This window comes from Arachis stenosperma, chromosome 5, assembly GCF_014773155.1.
Source record: "Arachis stenosperma cultivar V10309 chromosome 5, arast.V10309.gnm1.PFL2, whole genome shotgun sequence".
Classification (NCBI taxonomy): Eukaryota; Viridiplantae; Streptophyta; class Magnoliopsida; order Fabales; family Fabaceae; genus Arachis; species Arachis stenosperma.
The window spans coordinates 139371699-139395267 of NC_080381.1; the positions used below are offsets into that span (position 1 = coordinate 139371699).

Sequence of the window (23569 nt, forward strand, 5' to 3'; positions counted from 1 at the left end):
AATAATCTTATCATCACTAGTTCATTTTTATTATTGGTTCTTAGATATTTTGGTAGGTGTACATATGTTTATAGGACCAACTCACTTTTTTTCTTATTAGAGTGAATTTTTTTTTTTTATCTATGGTATCTTTCAGTGTGATAGTATAAGGATTAATTTGTTGCGAGTTTGAATTTTATTTAAGGGTTTGTCGTTGGCTAATAGATTGCTGCATTTACAAGGTCGAATTCGAACTCTCTGACACTTGTTTTAAGTGGACGAGCCATTCGACCAATTCAAATTTTTTTGTTGTCTACGATATCTCTTTCAATCTGATAGACTAAAGATTAATCTGTTATGAATTTGAGCTCCGTTTAAAGATCAAGCTAATAAGTTGCTGCATGTATAAGGCAGAATTCAAATTCCAACACTTATTTAAGTGGATAAATAAACTAATAATTTAAAAAATCCAAGTTAATTACTCGACCAATTCAAATTAGTTTCTTATTAGAGTGATTTGATTTTATTCTCACACTCCATAATCCAATAGTAAGCCGAAGTAAATGACTTGTGTTATGTGCTAATAACGAGATTGATGGAAGGCCCAAAACAAAGTTGGGCTTGACTTGTGTGTTGACTTCCTCTCTCTAAAACCTCCACATTGCATCTCTCTCTCTCTAATTAAGGAATAGTAGCTTGTGATTGTTTGTGCCTATAAATACCCTCAAAGGGAAGCCTTAGAAGTTCATCATCAGTTCCATTACACAACTATCTCTTCTCTCATTCTCTCAACTCTTACCCTTCCTCAGCATCCTAATCCTTCTTCAATATCAACATGATGAAATTGGTGCTAAAAGTGGAACTCTATGATAACAAAGTTAAGACAAAGGCCATGAAGGCAGTTTCTGGTCTTTCAGGAGTGGAATCAGTGTCGGTGGACATGAAGGACCTAAAGATGACAATAATTGGGGAAGCTGATCCAGTGACAGTGGTGGGGAAGCTTAGGAAACTGTGCCATGTAGAGATAGTGTCTGTTGGGCCAGCCAAAGAGGAGAAGAAGGAAGAGGGCAAGAAAGAAGAAAAGAAGGGAGGAGAAGAGAAAAAGAAGGATCCAAAGGAAGAGATGGCTGATATTATTAAGGCATATGAACAATATTGTAATCAGATGAGGCAGCCATATCCCTATCACTACTATTACAGAATTGTGGAAGAGGATCCTAATTCCTGTGTTATCATTTAGGGGGATTTCAATATTGGAAACAATATATATATATTTATTTTAAAATAGAAAATAAATGAGGACATGGTGGGAAAAGAATAGGGTGGCTGGAGACTTGTATGTATACTACGGTACATTTTAGTTTTGTTGAAATTTTGGGCTTTTTTTCTTGGGAAAAAAGAAAAAAAAAAGTTGTGGTTGTGAGTCTTGTGAGTTGTGACTTTGTGGAGGAGCAATATAATCTGTACATTATTTTTATATATGGTGCAACAATGTTTTTAGACTTACTTGGACTAGATGTATGTATGATGTATCAATTATACTTTCCGTATATTAAAATCGGCCATAATTACAAATACATGGTAGAATATAAATATATATTGAAAATAAACTAAATTATATATATATTTATACATAAATATATTAATAATTAATTTTAATAGTTAATTTTAGTATATAAATAATATTTTTAATGATGTATATATTTAAAGCTAAATTTTAAATAGTTAATTTATTCATTCGCTTAAATAAGTATTGAAAATTTGAATTTTGATTTGTATATGTAACAAATTCATTAAATGAAATTTAAAATTGCTATAAATTAATTTTTCTTAACTTGTTGAATTAAAAATTACAGGAAGGAAAAAAAAAACTCTGAATATTGTATAATAATAAAAGTGACATTTGAGATATTTGGTTTGATTTTGAATATTTTTACCATATGTTAATTGATTTTTAAACTTAATATCGTAACCATCTAGTTTGAGAATGAGTATTGGAGCCAAATTAGTAGGGGTGTGCATGAATCGGGTGAAATCGAGTTTGATGTGATTCAGACCCGACCCGAAATATGTACTGGGACTATTTTTGAGACCCGAATCCGACTCTAAACCCGATGAAACCTATACCCTTTCGGGTCACAACTATACCGGGTAAAAACTGGGCCGTTAACATTATATTACCTTGATACCTTTTTGTAAGTTAGCATGTAAAAATATCCAAATTTTCAAGACTCCAACCATTATTTGACATGGTAAAATTCACTTAGAAAAATATAACAAGAACCAACTATTCTCTAAAATTAAAGCATAATCATAATCAATACTAATATTGTCTAATAACATCAAATATTTAAATCAATACAAATAACACAATATTATGCATTAGTCTAAAGTCTTATGCATTTTAAATATAAAACATTAACTTATAGTCTTATATATAATGACTAATAACACAAAATATTAAGGTTTACAATACTTAAATTCCACATAATAATAGCCATCATCCATCACTAATAATACAAAATATTTATTGTGTATGGTGACTGGGCCGATTTCGGGTGACCCGAGCTATGGCTCGAACTCGACCCAAAATAATGACGAGTCTATTTTTGAGACTCTTACCCGACTCTAAACCCGATGAAATCATACCAAATTATCCCCTAAAGTGTTTGGGACCGGACTGGATCTTCGGATCGGGTCGGGCCATGCATACCCCTTCAAATTAGTAAGAAATAAGTAAATTAAGGTATTGATCATATTTGGGAAGAAAAATAAAAACTATTCTATCAGTTTTGTATTCTTCAGTATGATCAATTGCAGTTGAAATAATTCCTCCAGGATTAGTGTCTTTATTATCAAAAGAATTTTCCTTCCTTGCAATCCAATAAGGAAAAATTGTAGAGACAAAATAATTATCTATAAGAAAAGGAAAGAGAAAAAAAAAAAGAGAAGGACGTATATATGGACAGGGAGGGGTTTATACTATTATAAGCGATAAGACAAAATACAGTTGTGGTTTTAAAAAAATTCGGTGGGCATGAACTATTCATTTTCATATGGATGCATATAATTCGAGTGTTATATGTAAATGTAATGAGTTGATAGTGAAAAATAATTACTAAAAAGTTAAGGGGGTGATTAATTTGGCCATTTTAATGAAAATAAAAATATAATATAAAAATATGTAGATGTAGGCATGCGCCAATTTTTTTTTAAAATTAAATGTCTCAAATTAATTGCTGTGAGTTAAATTGGTATAATCATTTCTTGTACGTTATTATTTAATTAACAGAATGATTAATTTGATTTATTATTATATTTTTTAAAACTAATTTAAGGCTTTAATATTTTAAGGGCAAAATAGAAGAACAAGATAATGGTTGATGATGACAAAGGTTTAATGACGACTGTGATGATGCCATGATGGTAGAGATGTATAAGTGGTATGAAATGTTGCTTCGTCGTGCTTTCAAAAATCTGCACGATTTTTTATTTTTAATTAATAAGGGCCTATTGGCTTTGGCTACTTTTTAGTTTTTAATTCAGTAATACTTTAAGTAAATATTTACTCTGATTCCTGATTTTTGTTGTATTTGGTCTCGGTCCTTATTTATTTCGGTGTTGTTAGCACAAGAGATTACGAATATTTCGTTCACTTAACGATCTACAAGATATTTTTTTATTAATCTTTAATGTTAGACTCGACAAAAGAATTAGGTTGTTCCAAAATCTATAAGAATAAGAACCGATCGCCTTGTTTTTCAAAGTAAAGACCAGGAGTGTTTTAATTTAATACTTTACAACTAAAATTTAAAACATATTAACTTAGTAACAACTATTCTTGTGAATGGTAAAAAATGTCTGCATCTCCCAGAGAATGAAAGAATAGATGAGAAACAGTTTCAGTTTTTTCAAAAATTTTAAAAACAATCGTTAGTTATTTGTTGAATTAATTTCTTTTTTAAAGTTTCTTCTAATAGCCGTACACACTTAAAGATCAATGTTAAAAATGAGAATACTTTCACATAAACATAATGGAAAGGAAAGACTATAACTTCCATATATCAATAGAGATACCTGAAATGTATATCTTAAGGATAAATATAAAACAAAATTGGAAAAAATTAGTCAAAATCAAATAACCTGAATTTTGAATTTTATAATTTTTAGATTTTAAATATATAAATTTATTTTTATCTAATTATTAACAAGACAAAATTTCTTTAAATTTTCCCTGAGTGCATAGTAGTATAATAGATTAATAATATGGGTCAAGTCTCCTTCTTGACTCAGTATGATTAGTACACATTATAGTGGTAGTGTATGTGGTACCCTTTCTATTACGTTATTCTCCATCTGTAACAACTAACTAGTCTTTTTCATAGAATCAAATCTGCACACGAAAGTGGTTTAGCTTTGTTGAAAAATTATTAGGGAATCACTATTTATTAATTATTATTATTATTATTATTATTATTATTATTATTGTGGACATTATTCCAATCAAGTTGAATTAGAAAATTTTACATTACTTGAACAATGCTTAATTACAAACTTTTAATTTCCCTTCAAAAAGATCCATAGTCAATACCGGAGACTCATTTAATCTATAATAAAGGAAAAAGAAGAAGCACGCATACATTATTCTATTACTCATAGAGGCTATATTTTAATTTTTGATATTTTTAATTAAATTATGAACCGTACGCGTAATTTTAAAATATTAGAAAGGGGGTGGCGTCTCCATCATCTTCCTTTCAGCTTCTGGTAATCTGGTGTACCAATTCTTCTGGCTTCTTCTAAAAAAGACAAGGCGTATGATTAATTTTATTGGACTTATTTTGGGTTGATACAAATTTCTTAAGTGCTTCCGGGCCAAGATTTTATATTTTTTCTTTTATTATTATTATTATTATTATTATTATTATTATTATTATTATTATTATTATTATTATTATTATTATTATTATACTGCTATAAAATTTATTAAAAGTATAGTAGTCCTTAACCAAAACAATAAAATTTCAACCATATGATGCTAAAAGCCTAAAAACAAACTAGAAAGTCTGGTTCCATCAATGGCATAATAAAAAATAAAATAAAAATCATCTAAGAAATGAAGAAAAAAAAAAATTTGCTGTTCCATAGAGACGTAATTGATCTTCTCTCTACTCTAACTTCCACTCATGATAACGATGTTCTTCTCATTGGAATTTAGTATTCTTTGAGTAATTTTATCACGATGAGTTCATGTTTTCAATATCCGTTGGTTTTTTATTTATTTATTTTTTTTGAATATGACACTTGCTTTTTTTTTTTTAAATTGTTGAGAGTATACTTTTTAATTTACGAGAAAAGTGATCTCACTTCTAAATTATGTGATGAAAATAACTCATAAAAAGGTAGCTTAAAAATAATAAATAATAAAAGAGTGACATTATCCATTAGAAAATGACAAAACCTATTCCCTTTAATCTGATGCATCATTTGGGGGTGGGTTAGTTTGATTTAATTTGCACTCATATTAATTTTGAAATATTTTTTATGAGTTAAAGTCATCTTTTGATTATTTCTATCATCAATCCCTATTCACAACTAAAATAGACAAACTATTTGTATTAATTAATTATCCAGTGTATTTGTACGGGTCTTCATAGCATAAATGAAACATGTACATGCAGTTATGACTTTGTCACTTTGGACACATTCCTATAGTTATTGTGACGATACTCAGATTTAGTTAATGTTTTGATTTAAAATCAAATCAATTCAACTCTTTAAGCCTTAATATTTAGTAAAAAAAGTTAATAACACAAGAAAATATATATATAAAAAAGAAATTTTAATAAAAAAATTTATTATTCAAATATTTGTTATAAACAGCACACACTATAATACAAATTCATTTTTTTATTTATAATCATTCATCTCCTCAATAGACAATTAGGATTAAATCTAATCAATGCGATTCATATAAAGTGTTTAAAACTTTTTCTACAAATACCTAACCTATTATATTTTTTTTAAAAATATTTTTAGATTATTTTGTATTATTTTTCGTATTTTACTATTTTTACATATATATATATATATATATATATATATTCATATTCTTTTAGAATATAGTCACTAAAAAAATATTTTTTTAGAATATTGTATGATTTTTTAGAATTTTTTAAATATTTTTAGAATTTTTTAAAATTTTCTAAAACATTCTAGAATATTCTAAAATAATTTAAAGTATTTTCAAATACTATAAAATACTATATAAATTTACGGTGATATAGAGATAAAAAAGAATAAATGAACCCCACCTTGATTGCAATATAATATAGTAGTTATAGGATGAGAATTATTAGTGATAGTTGATACTTTACTATTTATTTATTTTTTTTAAAATTTTTTTGGGGGAGAGTAGTTCAATAATTGATACACTTTAATTAGTTCTGCTCCACACAAAATATTTGTAGTGTTATAAATTTTAAAAATGTTATTTGTATATTAAAATCAATTACTAAAATTAGTCATTAATATATTTGTATATAAATATATATAATTTAATTTATTTTTAATATATATTTATATTTTAATATATATTTTATATTAATAACTGATTTTAGTAATTAATTTTAATGTACATATAATATAGTTATATAAATTTTCACTCACTAAAAAGCAATAGTTGAATTGTACTGTTTACATATGATCTATAATGCACGGACACACGCGACACGATACGACACGGGACACGCTGACATACAAATTTTAAAATTTTACATGACACGGAGACACGCATATATATAAAATATAAAGTATTTTTTGGATAAATTGTAATGATATTTTGATATTTTATTGATATTAAAATATAAATTAAAATTTTTAATTATTTTTAATGTCTTATTTTAATTATATAAAATATTTAAAATATTTTTAATTTTAATAAATAATAATATATACTATATCTAAATTTATTTTAATAATATACGTTAAGAATAAGATTGGACATGCGAACACGTAATGATAGTTAGGTGTGTTCAGGCGTGTTCGGAGAAAAATTTTTTATTTTTTATTAAGACACAATTGGACACGGCAGACACGCGTGTCAGGCGAGTGTCGGTGAGTGTCGTATCCGAAATATGTCCGATACACAAACACGATAATTCTGCAAAGTGTCCGTGCTTCATAGCATATAGTTGAATTGAAAATGATATTTTAACTCTTAATTACTTGTATTCTATGGGACAAAATATGTGGACTCACACCGTGTATCAAAATTAATTAGATAACATGTATATTAAATATTAGTCACCAATCAGACATTCCGTATAAAAATATATATTTGATTTTTCATCTATTACAGTTTACAGATTTGGTTAATAATCTAATATAACATTTAATTATTCTAAATTTGATTATTTGGTTGAAAAAAATATGTAAAGTAAAAAATGAATGATGTATTGTCCCAAAATTCAATTAGAAAAGTAATATTTCAAATATGGTGCACTAACAATTACACATCTATGCTTGTTAAGGGATACAATACAATACATAATGAAAATCCAACTATATACTATACAATATGCATTAATATTCCTTGTGAATCACCACTACCTTTAGGTCTAACTTTGATCCTCCTGATTCTCCTCTTGCCACATCTCAGTCCAATTGTTCTGAAGTTCATTGAGGCCAAGAAATGTACCTTCCCTATCTTTATCCAAACTTGTGGAGAGTGCCCCATAAGCAATCCCAAGAGTGGAAGCTCCAAATGTCAAGAATGTTGTCATGAATGGCACCCACATGGGCATGTCCCATATGTGTCTCACCTTAAGTTCTCCAAACACATACAAAATTCCCAATCCTAAACCCATTGGTGCCAAAACAGACACCAATATTCTAACTATGATCCGGTTGAACACTTCCCTAGGAATCTCATCATCTTTATCTTTGTTCTTGTTGGGATTGCCATTCTTGCTACTCACAAGTTCACTCTCAACACTTGAAAATCCCTTGGCATTATAAGCATGTGGTGGATTTAATCTGCTTAAGGGGTAATTGAGTTTTCCTAAACTTAGTTTGGGGCTTAAAGGTGAGAAATTTGGTTTCCTTGATGGAAGATTTGAGAGATGAAGAGTTGGGTTTGATGAACAAATAAGAGTGTTCATGACTTCTAATTTGGGCTACATGTAATTTCGGTTAGAGATTCTTATCATAGGCATATCTCTTATCCATAAAGTAAATGTATGGACGTGAAACTCATGGCCTTATCCCCTGAGATATTTGTTGGTCTCTAGATTTTTAGCATTAGGGGGTTGCCGAAAAGGGCATATTTGGTATTTTCTTTTCAGGCTTTATGTCATGCTTCAAAGTTTTTTTTTTGGGTCAGTATGCTTCAAAGTTTTACCTTCCGATACTGCTTGGGTCTAGAATTAGTGAATTACAGTAATGGATTTATTGGCGATGGATTATGTAGGTAAGCCAACCTAATAAGACATGCCTAGACATAGCATGGATTTCTGGATCAAATAGAAAAACACACATTTTTGTATGTCTTTTTTTTGGAAAATACATTTTGTATAATTTAGCTCATAATAAAGGGACGGCCCATACATGCCTTCATTTTTGGGGCTTTTCGGTTAAATTGGGCTTTTTTTATTTATTATTTGTTAATGTTAAGTGTTAGCAAACTATCATAATCATTCTTACCCAGAAAAAAAAATTTCATAACCATTAATCTAAAACAAAAAAAAAAATATCATAATCAACTTATATCGACTCCTCCACTTAAACAAGTATTAGAAATTTAAATATTGTTGTTACGGTGGGTAATCGGAGATTAATAAGATGGATGGCTTTGTTCGGCCCAATCGTCGGTGGATGGTGGCTTCCGAGCTGGTTTGCACGTTGGAGCCTCCTTCCGACTTGTGCTTGTGAGTAAATGGGGGGTGGTACCTGCAAAGACACTCCGATGCCTAAGTTAGCAAGAGTGTGAGCAGGTCTAGAGAGTATTGGGTTTAGAGATACCTGAGGGATGTCAGTGTATTTATAGTGGTGAGCCAATAACCACCGTTGGAGTAGTGCCATATTTTAGGATGTTAACCGTCCCATTATCTTAGGGAAGTTAAGATATGGCTTTATGAAGTGGTTAGAGAGATTTTAGGGGCGGTTACTCATTTGAATGAGTGCTTATCTGCCAGCTAATCTCATGTCCGACTTCTTTAGAGTAGGTCGTTGTTGACACCGACTTCTTATACGAAGGTCGGTGTTTTGGGTTAGGCTTAATCCTTCGGATTAGGCTTTTTATTTGGACCTGGGCCTTTGTTATTGGGCCAGGGTATGAACAATTGTCTTGTACATATAATAAGTTAATAACTCATTAACTAAAAGCAAATTTTTAAATAAAACTTTAATACACATAAATTAATGTTTAACCTGTCAAATTATAAAATAAAAACAAACTATTATAATCAAACTATCGTACTCAAATTTTTGTATTCTTTTTACTTTTTTATTAGAAAAAAATCTTTACTCTTTATTAAATACACCATAATTTGTCATATTTTATAATAATATACTTTTTGTAAATTTTATTTTCAAACTGATTTGAAACCTCTATTTATAAAGGGATTATAAAAAATATATCGAATAAAATAGTCTATCATATTCACCTATTTAATTAGATTTGAACATTTATAGAATAAATATAAATTAAAAAAAAAAATAAATAATAAAAAATAACAGTATTCTAATATTTTTAATCGTTAATCTTAATTGTAAAAAATATATAATATTTAAATTAAAATTAAAATCAATAACTAAATTTATTAGAACACCAATGTCCTTAAAATACTTGAAACCTAAACCTTATCACGGTGTACTATACAGAAATAATAAACACAAAATAAAGATAATATTCATTTTAACATTACAAACGATAATTACAATGTTTGAGAACTTGAATTTGAAATTGTTTGAGCAGCACTGCTGCACTTGGATCCTAAGTATGCTGAAGCTCAAGCTTTTACTCAACCTCATATGAACTCCAATGGCGGCTCTATGACTCTCTCCCCCCCAGTCCTTCTCGAAATTATAAACAGTAACAGCAATCTCGTAAATGTTTTCAGTAGTCTGAATAATTTATATGTGAACATATAGTATTTTCGTTAGTGATTATTCTCATAATTTACATGCATCTTTGTCTGGCAATCTATGTCAGAACTAGTGAATAATAACGGTGATATGTACATATTAATGGTAGGTGGTAAACTTATAAGTCTAAATATTTTGGTGCAATCAAGTTTTGGTAGAAGTCTCCTTCCGCTGTTTTAAGTCTTGGATAGGTGTTGTCCACTATTCAAAAAACCAAGTGAGAAAAGATGAGAAGACAAACATCTAACTTAAAATTTTAAGATATTTCACTTTGATACTTTTTAAAATTAATGGGTCTCTCATTTTATAAACTCCTTATTTCTTTTTGTTCTTTTTGAAGTAGACCTAATTCATTACAATTCATAGTTTCTCACACTTGTAACATTAATAGTGTATTATTATTGGCAGTTTGACCCTGATAATCTTGCAGACCAAGTCTACTGATTTTGCAAGCTAACTACTCAAGAAAACAGAGAACAGAAATGATTAAAGTGCATTAATTATGGGATTCAAAGTCTAGTAAGTCAACTTGATTTTTGGAGCTTAATATTTATTTTCTTAGTTAATTGGTAAATCAAATATATTTATATTCAAGATCTGGGGTTCAAGCCGTGAATTCAATCACTAATAATAGAATGAATACCTTATTCGATCCTTGACAATTATCTCGAAAGAACAAGAAGATTTTTGACAAAAAAAATATCTAATCCGATCTCTTATCTTTGTTTTTTGGAACTGATTAATCCCCGTGCAAAAAAAAAAACATTGACTTTTTTTTGGTACAAGACTAATCAATCCCATAAAAATAAAGCTGAAAAACCGGATTAAGTATTTTCTTTTTGTCAAAGGTCTCGTTATTTTTTTGAAGTAATTGTTAGGGGCTGTTTAGGATTTTTTCTCCTAATATAATTATCAGATTAAACTGCCTACATTAAGCTGCTTTTCATTCTACATTTCTAAGGGTTGATTCCCAGTCAAACATATTTATGAAGTCAATGTCAGGGAAGCACCACTTTATCCGTTCTTTCCAAGTTGAATGGCGCCTAACACATTATTACTATTAAAAGGAAGAACAGGAATGCCACAATGTTTTAGTCTTCCATATAAATACAAACCTCATTCCCATTATTTGGTGTGTACTCTTATCCCTTCTTCAAAAATGAGAATGTCATTGAATACCTTTGCACTTGTGATGCTTCTCTTATTCACAATAACTGCTGACCAATGTTTGAGCTGCATTGAACAAGAGAACCAGGCTCTTCTCAACTTCAAAAAAAGCATTCGCAGCTTCTTTGATGATGATCCATCATCACCACCTATACTTTCCTCATGGGAAGGGCATGAATGCTGCCAGTGGGAAGGCATAGCTTGCAACAATGTTACTGGACATGTTGTCAAGATTGAACTCAGCAGCAGTTGTGTATCAAGCCCTTCATCATGGGGAGACACTGCTAATATAGAACCAAACTATGATGAATTTTTCCCTTATTTGTTTGTTGAACACTTGAATTCATCTCTGTTACACTTAAAACACTTGAGCCATTTGGATTTGAGTGGAGTCTTACTTTATTCGAGTCCGGCCAAGTTCCTTGGTTCTATGCAACAACTTAGATATCTTAATCTGTGGACTGAGTTTAAAGGCATGATTCCCAGCAGTATTGGAAACCTCACCAATTTGCGTGTTCTTTGCATCAGTAACTTTGAGGCTTATTCTGATGATCTTAGTTGGGTTGCTCAACTTTCATCATTACAATACCTTGGCTTCTTTGGTGTTAATCTTTCCACGGCACACAATTTGTTTCAGGTACTTAACATGCTTCCTTCTTTGTCTCAGATACACCTAGTTGATTGTGGGCTTGGAAACATGCCAATTCCTCTTCATCCAATTAACCTCATGAACCTTACAAATGTTCAAGTTCTCAATCTTGAAAGTAATAATCTCAAAGATCCAGTTCTTGATGCTTTCAGTAACCTGACTTCAATTAGATTTTTTCACATTTCACAAAACAGCTTAACTTCATTGCCACAGTGGTTTGATAAGCTTAACAAACTTGTTGGTCTGTACCTTGCTGGCAATCAACAACTTTCTGGTCAGTTTCTTCTTAATCTTCAAAACATGACCTTCATGCCCTTCATTAGAGAGTTTGACCTTAGTAGTACCAATCTATATTCTGTACCTTCATGGTTAAGTAATTGCAAGAGCCTTGTGAAGTTAGGCCTTGCATACACTTTCCTTCACGGATCAATTCCATATGCTCTAAGAAATTTGACATCCCTCACAGTTCTTAACCTCTGGGGCAACAAACTCACTTCAGTTCCAATTTGGTTAGGTGAGTTAAAGAGTCTTATCCATCTCTCTCTTGGAAGCAATGATATCACTAGTGTAGAGGAGGGTTCTCTGGCATCAATTTTGGGAAATATGTGTCATTTAAAAGATTTTTTTTTGTCTGGACACAAGCTTCAAGGAGAGTTATTTCCCAGTAATTCAAATATATCTTGCTGCAACAACTATGAATTGGAGGTGTTAGATTTGAGTCATAACAACTTCAGTGGTAAGTTACCAAGTTGGTTGGGGAAATTAAAAAATTTAAATTACCTTGATCTCAGCTCAAATTCATTTTCTGGCCCCATTCCACATAGTCTTGGAGAACTGGTGAATCTTACAAGCTTGGAGTTTTCTTCTAACCTTTTTGATGGTGTTATTCCTTGGAGTATTGGGCAGCTTCAAAACCTAAACACACTAGATCTTTCATCCAACTTCTTTACTGGTGTCATTCCTTGGAGTCTTGGACAACTCAAAAATCTGTTTTACTTTAATCTTTCTTCTAACTCTTTGGAAGGAACGATTAGCCATTTAGAGAGATGGATTGCAATGAAGAGTCTTAGCACCTTGTGTCTCTCGAATAACCAACTCAATGGATCGATTCCAGAAAACCTTGGTGAGATAATGCCTAGTTTGAGGTACTTGGCACTTGACAATAACCATATAAGTGGTTCAATGCCAACTTCATTGTGCAAACTCAAAGAATTGGTGATTATTGATATTTCCAGCAACGAATTATCGGGTGGAATTCCAAAGTGCTGGAGGGATGGACTTGTAGAAGAAATTGATTTGTCATCAAACAAGTTATCAGGTGTCATTCCAAACTCTATTTGGAATATGTCATCATTGGTGTGGCTGCATTTGAATAACAATAGTCTTCATGGAGAGCTTCCATTGTCCTTAAACTTCAAAAAACTGCTGATTTTGGATCTTGGTGAGAATCAATTATCAGGAGCCATACCTTCATGGAAGGATGACACGTTTTTCGAGCTGCAAATTCTTAGATTGCGGGGAAACATGTTCAATGGTACTGTCCCTTCAAACTTGTGCCAATTTGGTAAATTGAAAATATTGGACCTTGCTAACAACAGTTTAAGAGGTGCAATACCTCATTGCATTGGCAATATCACAGGAATGGTTTTAGAAACAAAAATCTTGTCAAATGGGACAGTAGTCAATGGCACCAAGCAATGGAATCAAGAGGATGTCAAGCAAGTCATCAAGGGAAGAGAGTTTGATTACACTAAAAATTTGGTTCTTCTAACCAACTTGGACTTGTCAAACAATAGATTGGATGGACTAATTCCTGAAGAACTATCCTCACTTTCAGGATTACATGGACTGAATTTGTCTTATAATAATTTGTCTGGAGAGATACCTGAAACAATAGGAGATATGAGATCACTAGAATCTCTTGACTTCTCTCATAACCACCTCTTTGGTGCTATTCCAAATAGCATGTCCAGTTTAACTTTTCTTAGCCACTTGAACTTGTCAAACAACAACTTTTCAGGTCCAATTCCAAGAGGTAACCAGTTCCAGGTTCTTGATGATCCACTTATTTACTCTGGCAATCCATTTCTCTGTGGAGTTCCACTTAAAACAATCTGCCCTGGTGATGTTTCTCATCAAGATTCTCATGACGAAGGCTATGAAGATGAAGCCGGAGAAAATGACAAGTCAGATAAAATATTGTTTTACTTTGTCATAGCCGTCGGCTTTGCAACTGGCTTCTGGGGAATTATTTGTGTTTTGTATTTCAAGAAGAATTGGAGATATGCTTGCTTTGGATATGTGGATGAGGTAGCAGACAGAATTTATGTTGCAATTGTGTTGAAAGTAGCAAAACTGAAGAACAGGTTGCAGTAAAAATGTCTTTTATTAGCAATACTTTGAAACCTGCTTTCTAGTTTTTACATCTCCTCAGAATGTTTCACCTCAGTTCAAATAAGGCAGTGCCAGAAATTGTACCTTTTATTAGCATGCTTTTGTATTTAGCTCTGGTTGCTGGTTATACTTTGGGTTTTTTCTTTGGTTGTTGTATTTGTATCCACTTTATACACCTTTCTTTTGGTCATCTCTTTATATATTGCATCACTGTGATGTCATATATTCATATCATTACTGGCGGATTCAGAAATTATATAAGAGGGGCCAAATTAAATACAAAATAAATTAAAATATAACATAATAAAAAATTAATAAAATATAATTTATAGTATATAGATCAAAATTAATAATTATATTATATAGAAATCAATACTCAATTACATACTTTAGGATTTGGTATTTTTAAATTTGTTTTGCCATATTTCATATAACAAAAATTATCAATTTATCATCTAAAATAAATTTTGAAATATTTTTTTTTACATATACAATCATATAATCTACTAAAAATTCATCTTTTATCTTATTTTAAAATCTTGTTTTAATAATTTTATTGTTTAAAAAGTCTACTCAATTGTTACTGTTGCCATAGAAAAAGTCAAAATAATTTATTTTATAATTGTTACTTTTTTACACTAATCCAAACCTAATTTTTAATAACTTTTTAATTATTTATATATTTATATGTTTTTATTATTTTTTAAACTTATTTGTTAATTACTACTAATATATTATAATCCACATTATAATTTATATATATTAAATTACTAATATGTAATTTTTTTTAGTTTTTAATATATTAAAATATATTTAATCTATAATATATATATTAATTATATAATAATAATAAATTAATAGTGCTAATTTTTTTTTAAAAAATTAGGGGACTATGGCCACCTTTGGCCCCTTAAATCCACCATTGCATATCATATCTTTTGAAATGAAAGTCTATTTCAAGATAACAATAGACTTTAACACTGGAATTAATCATTGTGTATAAAACTCATAATTCTTACACATATGAATTCATATACTATATTTAACCATCTATGAACAAGATGTAACCTATTGATAACTCCCAAAAGAGGATTCTAACATGTGAGAGAGAAAAAATAATATATAATCTAAAACTATATGCCTTAGAATTGAATTGGCAAAGAAAGAACAGATATACATCAAAAATTATTATCTTGGGTTCCCCCCATCATGAATCACTTGTTGAACTGAACTTTCTTTTCTACTCAAGTGTGCATGCAAAAATGGATGGTAAAAGGGGGAGACATGTTGCAAAAAATGGTAATTGGAGGACCCTTCGCCATCCTCTTGAAAATATCAACAAACAAATAGATAGTTTATTTTATAGTTATATTATAGCATTCACCATAAAAGTTCTAGTGTGAGTTTTAAGTAATATATTGAGCTATACACATCTCTTTGGCCGTGACTTCTCTCTCTCTCTCACCTCCCTCATCAAATTAAAATACCCGAAATCAGAAACTTAAATCGCATGGCCTTGTAAGAAATTCACCAGATTAGTAGCCAATAGTGATTGATATTTCCTAATTAATGTGTGACTTCAATAAATAGCCCTCAAAAACACCTTCAATATAAATTGTACACACAAACTACTAATGAAGCCAAGCATGTGTTTTGTGATGATCAAGTGCTTGGTATCACTTTCAGCCATGATGATTCTAGTTACTGCTCTGCATCCACAAGATGCTAAGCCGCTGCCGAGTGCATTGGACTCTCCTCCTCCTCCACAAAGCCCACCCAACTGTGATGAGAAGTGTTCAACACAATGTGCTCAAAATGGAATCTTCAGTAGGATGTTATGCTATGGTGTGTGTATGGCAGAGTGCACCATTTTGCCATTGGATCACGCTAACTCTCCCTGCACTCAAAACTCTGTTGTAATTAACACCATCCACCATAAACCATGTATGGACTAGTCAGTGTTCATCTTAACTTATTTGATCAACTCAATCCACGCACGCCCACGCGCACACACACTAGTAACTTTGTTGGTTTTCTTTTTATGTTCTAATGTGAATCATTGAATTGGCAGATGAGAAGCACATTGATGGCATTGTCAACCATTGTTAGAAAAAGGTTCAATTAGAAGAGAGGCTGCTAGAACCAGTTATGTCAAATAAACAATGGGCATGAATTAAAGTCAATTGTCTAATGCTATAATGTAATGTCCCTTTCAATATTGGTATCTTTTGAAATTTGAAGAGAAGACCTTTTCAACATTATTTTGCACTACCAGTCCCTTGTTAACATATATGCCTTCATAGTTCATTCTCTTCCACCAAGTTGCCACAGATTTTTATGTTTATTTTCATTTTTTGTTGAACAAAATCTTCCGTTTGAGGCTTTGCTGTTAGGTGATAAGCATGATTTGCATGGATAGTTACCATTCTCATGCTTGTTGCACTATGAAAAACAATAGATACATCAAATATATGTGTAGAATAGAAAAATGTTAGACAACTTCTTTGGAATAACTCATTATTCAGCTCCTTGTTTTGGTATGAATGAAATAATGGGACATGTTTCAATTGTTCTAGGGAATATTCAATTTCTTGATATTCTTTTTACTTTTTCATTTTCACCAAATATTTCAATATAGGATGCATGTTCACTTTTGCCACTAACCAATTCAAATTTACTATCATCTGTAAAATATTTATTTCACAACTACGAATGAGTAATATTTTACCATTCTTACTTTGACTGCTTCAAAATCAGAATTTGAATACACTGACCTAAGAAACCTAATTTTTCTTCTTGAATTTAGTATCTTACATGCTTTAGGAGACAATTTCAATTATAATTAAGTGCATGACTTTTGTGTGCTGCCAATAGTGGTTGATAATCTTTGAGGAGTAGTATGTGTATATTGCACCAAAATAATTGTTTGAAGGACTGTTAACTCCATTATTGAAGGAAGGATGTGATGAACTTGAAAAATCGAATACTAAAAACTAAAGCATTACTTTGCAATACAAAAAATAAAGCAAAATGTTTACAATAATAAGAGAAAAAAAAAAGAAAGAATGTACCAAAAAACAAAAAAAGGAACCTAAAGAAAGCAAAGCAAATTATTCTTAGTTAATATTTTACAACCATGCAACGTGTATACCAAATTTTAATCACGTAGAGAATACATGTTGAAATATAAAATATACATTGAAAATGAGTATATACAGATTTGATAATAGATTTTTAGTATATACAGAATATTTTTTAATATTTTATTGGCATTTGTAATTCAATTTTGCCACAGTAATACAGCATCTGACAGAACTCATAGTTGTGTTTCTTCTCCCTACTTTCACTTCTTTATCAAAGGATAAAGTACCGAAAGAAAAAGTAAAAGGGCATAGAAGAAATAGCAAGTATATTATTAACCCTTTTGCTTTCATTCATATCTTTGCTGGGGCTACAAAGTAGCATAGTGGGACCAAAATAGATGTTGAACAACATTTTATTCCTCTTTTCTCTTAAATAAATTAAAAGAGTTTGGTGAAAACAACTCATGCATGATGCTTCATTTATTCATTTTTCATCTTTTGACTAATGTACATGCAATGCAACCAATTATGAAGAAGCACAAAATAATTGAAATGCTACATCTTTTTTTATCTTTCCAACTTCACTTCAGCCAAAACCATAGAGAAAGAAATGCTTTTATGAACTTTCAAACATAGCATGTGATTCCAAAATTGAATATCTCTGTTACTAACTTTATCATAGCATTATATCACATTTATAAGCTATCAGTGTATTAATAGGTATTAATGTGTTTATTAATTCACCTTTTTATTAATAATGAATTGCTGTAATCATTTTCATGCTACATAAGAACTTTTTTCCAGAAGAATCATCCATACAACATCCTTTTCTTTTCATCCCAACAAATTTTCCCGCTCTCCAAAACCCTCCAAAGAAAACTAATCATTACCATATATATATAGAGAACAATATCATCATATCAATACCTCTTTCATAGTTCAGATCATTTAGGATTCCAAAATGGGAAACTGCTTGTTAGGGGGAATGTCAGAACCTGAAGGAGTAATCAAAGTGATAACAGCAAATGGTGGCATCATGGAATTCACTGCACCAGTAACAGTGAATTTCATCACCAATGAGTTCCCAGGGCATGCCATTTTCCCAAGCCATGACCTCTTCTGGAAGCCATTGTCATCATTAGATGAGCTTGAACCAGGTCAGTCATACTACTTGCTCCCAATCAGCAGCAACAACAATAACAAAGAAGCTGAAGAATACCCTTTTGCCACGGCCACGGCCGGCTGCAGTATCGTCCGGCAAGGCCACGTCCGCTCTCGCAGTGTTCCTACAACTCCTCATCCTCCTCCATATAGAATGTCATTGGACTATCAGCACCAAAAAGGAGCAGGGTTGCTCAAAACAAGAAGAATCTCCAAAGAAAACTTCTCTTGCAAGAAACTGACTAGTAAGAACAGTACTAGTACTAATAGCAGTAGCTGTAGGTTCTGGAAAGTGAAGCTGGCGATTACGCCGGAGCAGTTGCTGGAGATTTTGTCACAAGAGACTAGGACCAAGGAATTGATGGAGAGTGTGAGGATTGTGGCAAAATGTGGTGGGGTTTCATCTTGTGCAGGTTCTGCAGCAGCAAGCATAGTTTCTGAAGATTGGAGCCATTCAAGCAGTGGTAGAAGTGTTAATTCCTCTAAGATTGATGCTTTAGTACTAGACATTTAACTACAGCTACAAAAGCACCTATGCTTCCTCATGTATTTTTTTCTTTTTTTGGATAGAATTTAGTTTAGAAATACAACTTATTCTCAAATTTTATGCCATGTTGTACAATCTCTGTGCGATTTATCTTATGGTAGTTGTGTTGCATGCTTTCATGAATCATGGTTATTCCTATACATATGTTCTGTTCATTTTAATCTGTTTAGAAAATTGGAAGATATGTGAATCCTATTTTTTCTTTTATAATTAGTGATTTAGCCTATTATATGGAGCAAACAATGCCTCATAAGATTATTGTAAGGAGCTTCTGCCATGTGAAGAAATCTCCTAATAAATAAGAATGTCCAAATGTCAAGGAGAGACTCAGAGAGTGCCTCTGGAGAACCATGAAATGGCAATGTAGAAATTGTTTTAGTAAATTATTCTTCAAAACTTAGTACTATTTGGGAGACTGGTATTATGATTGGTTCAAAATAAATTTGACTCTAGTACTAAAGCAATGTGATAAATATTACATAGCATTATTATAAACTCATCAATTCAGAACTTTGAAGTCCTCATAAGTTATATCATATACCCCATTGGATAGATGAATGAATGCAATCATACCAAGCAAAGAAATTAGGAAAGGAATAAAAATTATGATGCTTCAGGTTGAGTATTCTACTATAAGAAAATTATTCATTACCAAACTCACATTAATATTTTAGATTATGTCTTCAAATTTTAATATGCCTTCTACTATAGTTGCTTGACTTTTTTCTCTTAGTCTTAGGTAACTCTGAAGAGTCAGGAATTCATGATTTGGGGCCTTTGACCAAAATTTTGGGATACCCCAACTTTGTATTTAAGTCTTTAGGCTTCCTTGAGGGAGCTATGTGCCTTGTGCTTAGTTACATCCCATTGTTGCAATAACTTTTGTCATTGATCTAATTCTCTTTTACTTCTCTACTTACTTTCATCATAACAAAATAGAATATGAGTTCATTCTTTGATGAACAGGCCCCATGTTGTGGAACTCATTTTTGGGTTATGGTAATCATGTGTTGGATCTTTGTACTATTTGCTGCTATCACATCTGGTTTAGCTCTTGGGCTCTTGTCCTTTAGCCAAGTTGATCTTGAGGTTCTTGTTAAAGCTGGCCAACCTCATATCCAGAAAAATGCTGGTAAGTGAAATACAGATATAGAGAGAAAGGGAAAAAAAAAAGATAAAGTGAACATTTTCTATATTAGCTTTTAGGAAGTACAAAAATATAAGATAGGATAGAACCAAACGATTTTATATTTTTTCATTTAATTATAAGAATATGAAAAAGTGACATAAAATTATAAATCTAAATACTTTCCATTCTAAGAGTAATGAGTAATATTGTTTATATATTAAAAATAGATATCAAGTACTATTTATAAAAAAAAAAAAAAAGAAAAGTGGCATGGAATCTAAACTCTACCTGACACTTTCAAACATGTGGCTTTTAAACGCTATTTGACAACTATTTAAGATAGAAATATATACAAATATAAAAAAAATGATACACCATTTTTGTTTTAAGAGACATTTACTTTATCCAAGTCTCTACTTTTTTATATACACATATACAATGTTAGTTGCTCGCTAATAATATAAAGTTTGTGAAAATATCTAACCAAATATTAATAATAAAAGAAAAAAATAGTAGAGGCTATAATTAAAGGAGAAATTTTGGAGAAGAAACAAACACTGAACTTGGAACCATTTGTCCCTCTATTTTGTTAAGTATTGAAAACTTCTTTTTTTTTATATATATATTATTTGCAGCAAAGATTATGCCAATTATTAAGAATGAGCATTTACTTTTAAGCGCCCTCCTCATAGCTAAATCATTGGCATTGGAGGTATGTTCACATAGATCATTTCTAAACTTTTCAACTACTTTATACAACATTTGATTTTATCATTTATGTGAACAAGGCATGTTCCTCCATGTCCATTTTGGTATGATTAATCTAAACAAAATTTGTGTTATACAAGGGGGTTTCTGTTTCTATGGAGAAAATGTTCCCAGAGTGGCTTGCAGTAATCATATCAGCTACCCTTTTAGGTATCATTGCTGAGGTAAAATTTCTATACCTTTTATAGGAACATTTATACACAGATTCATAGTTATGTATATACATTTTTGTACTTTGTTTAATTTCTCATGTTACAAATTTGATCTTAGATTATCCCTCAAGCATTGTGCTCTAGATATGGTTTGAGTGTTGGGGCAACCATGACTCCCTTTGTGAAAGTACTTCTGTTGATTTTCTTCCCCATTGCATATCCAATTAGTAAGGTATACTCCTTTTATTGCTTAAATATTAAGTTACCATAGTTGGCTCACTTAATAAATCATTGTATATCATTTTTCTTCTATTGGTAAATAATACTAAATTACATGGCATCAAAATTAGGATGAAAAAAAAAATACTCCTATATTTTGAAAACATGACATTTTAGATAAATTTAGCCCTGTTCTTTAGGTGTTGGATTGGCTTTTTGGCAAGGGGCATAGTGCACTTCTAGGAAGAGAAGAGCTCAAGGCTTTGGTTCATTTACATTCCAATGAGGTTAGTTTTTTTGTTTATTTATTGAGAAACTTTATCATACTTCTACTGCCACATGCTAAGGTTCATTTTCATTCATTATTAGGCAGGTAAAGGGGGAGAGTTGTCACTACATGAAGCTACAATAATTGCTGGAGCATTAGACTTAACATTGAAGACTGCTAAAGATGCCATGACACCAATAAGTGAAACATTTTCTCTTGACATTAACTCCAAACTCAACATGTATGTCCTTCAATACATGTCTATCACTAATGCATAAAAGTGTTACTTTTACCTAAACTTAAAATTTGCTAATTCAATACTAATAGGCATACAATGGCCTTGATAATGAGCAAAGGTCACAGCCGTATACCAATTTATTCTGGAATACCAACAAATATTGTTGGTATTATCCTGGTAAGTAACCATATGAGTCATTTTTTTAATATGAAATATTAATATCTTTTGATGTTTGATTAAGCTTGTGCTTTTTAGGTCAAGAATTTAATCTTCTGTCGTCTGGAAGACGAAACGCCCATTAAACATATGACGATTAGGAGAGTTCCTAGGTATGGAATTTATTAGTAAATCTGTCCATTTTTTGATAACTGCCAATTTGACAAAATTGGTACATTGAAAAATTAACATTGTTCCACAATGGCTAACAGAGTAGGTGAAAATTGGCCACTATATGAGATCCTGAATCAATTTCAAAAGGGTCAAAGCCATATGGCTGTTGTCATCAAGGGTGAAGTGAACATCAAAGATGCTGCAACTGATTCACGTGGTATGATTCTATATGAATTAATTCACATTCAGAAAATCATTAGGAGTTCAATGTTTTCATGACATTTTAGGCCATTTAACTATGGACTTTGCAGGACTTCGCGCCTTTGAAATGATAGATTATACTAGTATCTCAACTGATGCATCAAATTTGACCTCACAAGAAACAGAATATTATAGTGCAACACTAAAGAATGCCATGAAGCTAGAGGGTGACTCGGATGCATTGCGCGCAAGATCACGATGCGAAAGCGAAGCAAACGCATCATTTGAGAACGTGGAAGCTCTTAATGTGCATGAAGAAGTAATTGGGATAATAACATTGGAAGATGTTATGGAAGAGCTACTTCAGGTTAATTTAAGTAGTAATCATATACTTAAGTTATGACATTGTTATATCCTCACAAATCTTTAGTACTAATAATGTTTTACTTGTTTAAAATTTTCAAGGATGATATACTGGATGAAACTGATCAATATGTTGATGTTCATCAAAAGTGAGAACAGTTTCATGCTCTAATAACTCCATAGCTACTCTAACTTTAAAGTTTATACATATCTTATATTGCTCTATATTTTGTTTTAGTATCAAGATCAAACTGCAAAATCCAAGAAGAATGTCATCAGGGTCCTCCAGAAGATCCTCAAATTCTAATCAATGGTGGAGAAATTCAGACGCATCTCGAGTTTGCTTCTTAACTCCTACATATGTTTCACCCATTTCGGAAACTAACCAGAACTGAACAAGAGCCAAGTCTCTCCTCATGATTTGATTTTGATCCAAGGGGGAAGATGATAAATGTTGCTAAATCATCACAAGTTACAAAAGATTAATGTACTTTACATCATTTTTCTCTCATTCCTATTAGTACTAGTTTTATACATTTTCTAAGTCCTAACTTCATTAACAAACCAATACTCTTGAAAGGTTGAGTTTTTAGAAGACTCGTATCTTTTTTTCCTTTTTCGTGTAAGAGTCAAACGAATATAAACTTCTTTTCAAAAATAATTATATTTTTTTATTAATTATTAGTAAATTATAATGCCTAACTACTAAGATGAAATGAAATTGATATATTTACGAGTCTTGCTAATATATGTGTTAAGAACACATTTTATGAAT

General features: G+C 31.0%; 5 protein-coding genes across 5 annotated transcripts; 4 read left to right on the forward strand and 1 right to left on the reverse strand.

The window, feature by feature from the left end:
- The first annotated feature begins 712 nt into the window (after positions 1-712).
- On the forward strand, positions 713-1481 carry LOC130983268 (heavy metal-associated isoprenylated plant protein 39-like). Its single transcript, XM_057907480.1, has one exon. The coding sequence runs from the start codon at positions 815-817 to the stop codon at positions 1217-1219; it is 405 nt and encodes a 134-aa protein (XP_057763463.1). The 5' UTR covers positions 713-814; the 3' UTR covers positions 1220-1481.
- Positions 1482-7447: 5966 nt separating this feature from the next.
- LOC130979936 (uncharacterized protein PAM68-like) lies at positions 7448-8185 on the reverse strand. Its single transcript, XM_057903496.1, has one exon. The coding sequence runs from the start codon at positions 8139-8141 to the stop codon at positions 7599-7601; it is 543 nt and encodes a 180-aa protein (XP_057759479.1). The 5' UTR covers positions 8142-8185; the 3' UTR covers positions 7448-7598.
- A 3099-nt stretch (positions 8186-11284) lies between these two features.
- Positions 11285-14317, forward strand: LOC130981542 (receptor-like protein EIX2). The gene has a single exon (XM_057905127.1). It carries the CDS (start codon positions 11285-11287, stop codon positions 14315-14317), a length of 3033 nt encoding a protein of 1010 aa, XP_057761110.1.
- Positions 14318-18314: 3997 nt separating this feature from the next.
- On the forward strand, positions 18315-19203 carry LOC130983103 (uncharacterized). Its single transcript, XM_057907288.1, has one exon. It carries the CDS (start codon positions 18380-18382, stop codon positions 19091-19093), a length of 714 nt encoding a protein of 237 aa, XP_057763271.1. The 5' UTR covers positions 18315-18379; the 3' UTR covers positions 19094-19203.
- Positions 19204-20068: 865 nt separating this feature from the next.
- Positions 20069-23262, forward strand: LOC130981543 (DUF21 domain-containing protein At2g14520-like). Its single transcript, XM_057905128.1, has 12 exons — positions 20069-20258; positions 20891-20967; positions 21104-21187; positions 21294-21407; positions 21595-21681; positions 21764-21903; positions 21990-22077; positions 22156-22229; positions 22329-22447; positions 22542-22798; positions 22897-22943; positions 23033-23262. Exons 1-12 carry the CDS (start codon positions 20069-20071, stop codon positions 23187-23189), a joined length of 1434 nt encoding a protein of 477 aa, XP_057761111.1. The 3' UTR covers positions 23190-23262.
- The last annotated feature ends 307 nt before the right edge of the window (positions 23263-23569 follow it).

What these genes read in the sequence shown, in the direction of transcription:
- LOC130979936 (XM_057903496.1), bottom strand. Translation starts at nt 8,141, where the DNA reads ATGAACACTCTTATTTGTTCATCAAACCCAACTCTTCATCTCTCAAAT.
- LOC130983103 (XM_057907288.1), top strand. Translation starts at nt 18,380, where the DNA reads ATGGGAAACTGCTTGTTAGGGGGAATGTCAGAACCTGAAGGAGTAATC.
- LOC130981543 (XM_057905128.1), top strand. Translation starts at nt 20,069, where the DNA reads ATGAGTTCATTCTTTGATGAACAGGCCCCATGTTGTGGAACTCATTTT. An exon ending in CTAAATCATTGGCATTGGAG is followed by an intron (nt 20,968 to 21,103) that starts GTATGTTCACAT and finishes GTGTTATACAAG; the next exon opens with GGGGTTTCTGTTTCTATGGA. An exon ending in TTGCATATCCAATTAGTAAG is followed by an intron (nt 21,408 to 21,594) that starts GTATACTCCTTT and finishes CCTGTTCTTTAG; the next exon opens with GTGTTGGATTGGCTTTTTGG.
- LOC130983268 (XM_057907480.1), top strand. Translation starts at nt 815, where the DNA reads ATGATGAAATTGGTGCTAAAAGTGGAACTCTATGATAACAAAGTTAAG.
- LOC130981542 (XM_057905127.1), top strand. Translation starts at nt 11,285, where the DNA reads ATGAGAATGTCATTGAATACCTTTGCACTTGTGATGCTTCTCTTATTC.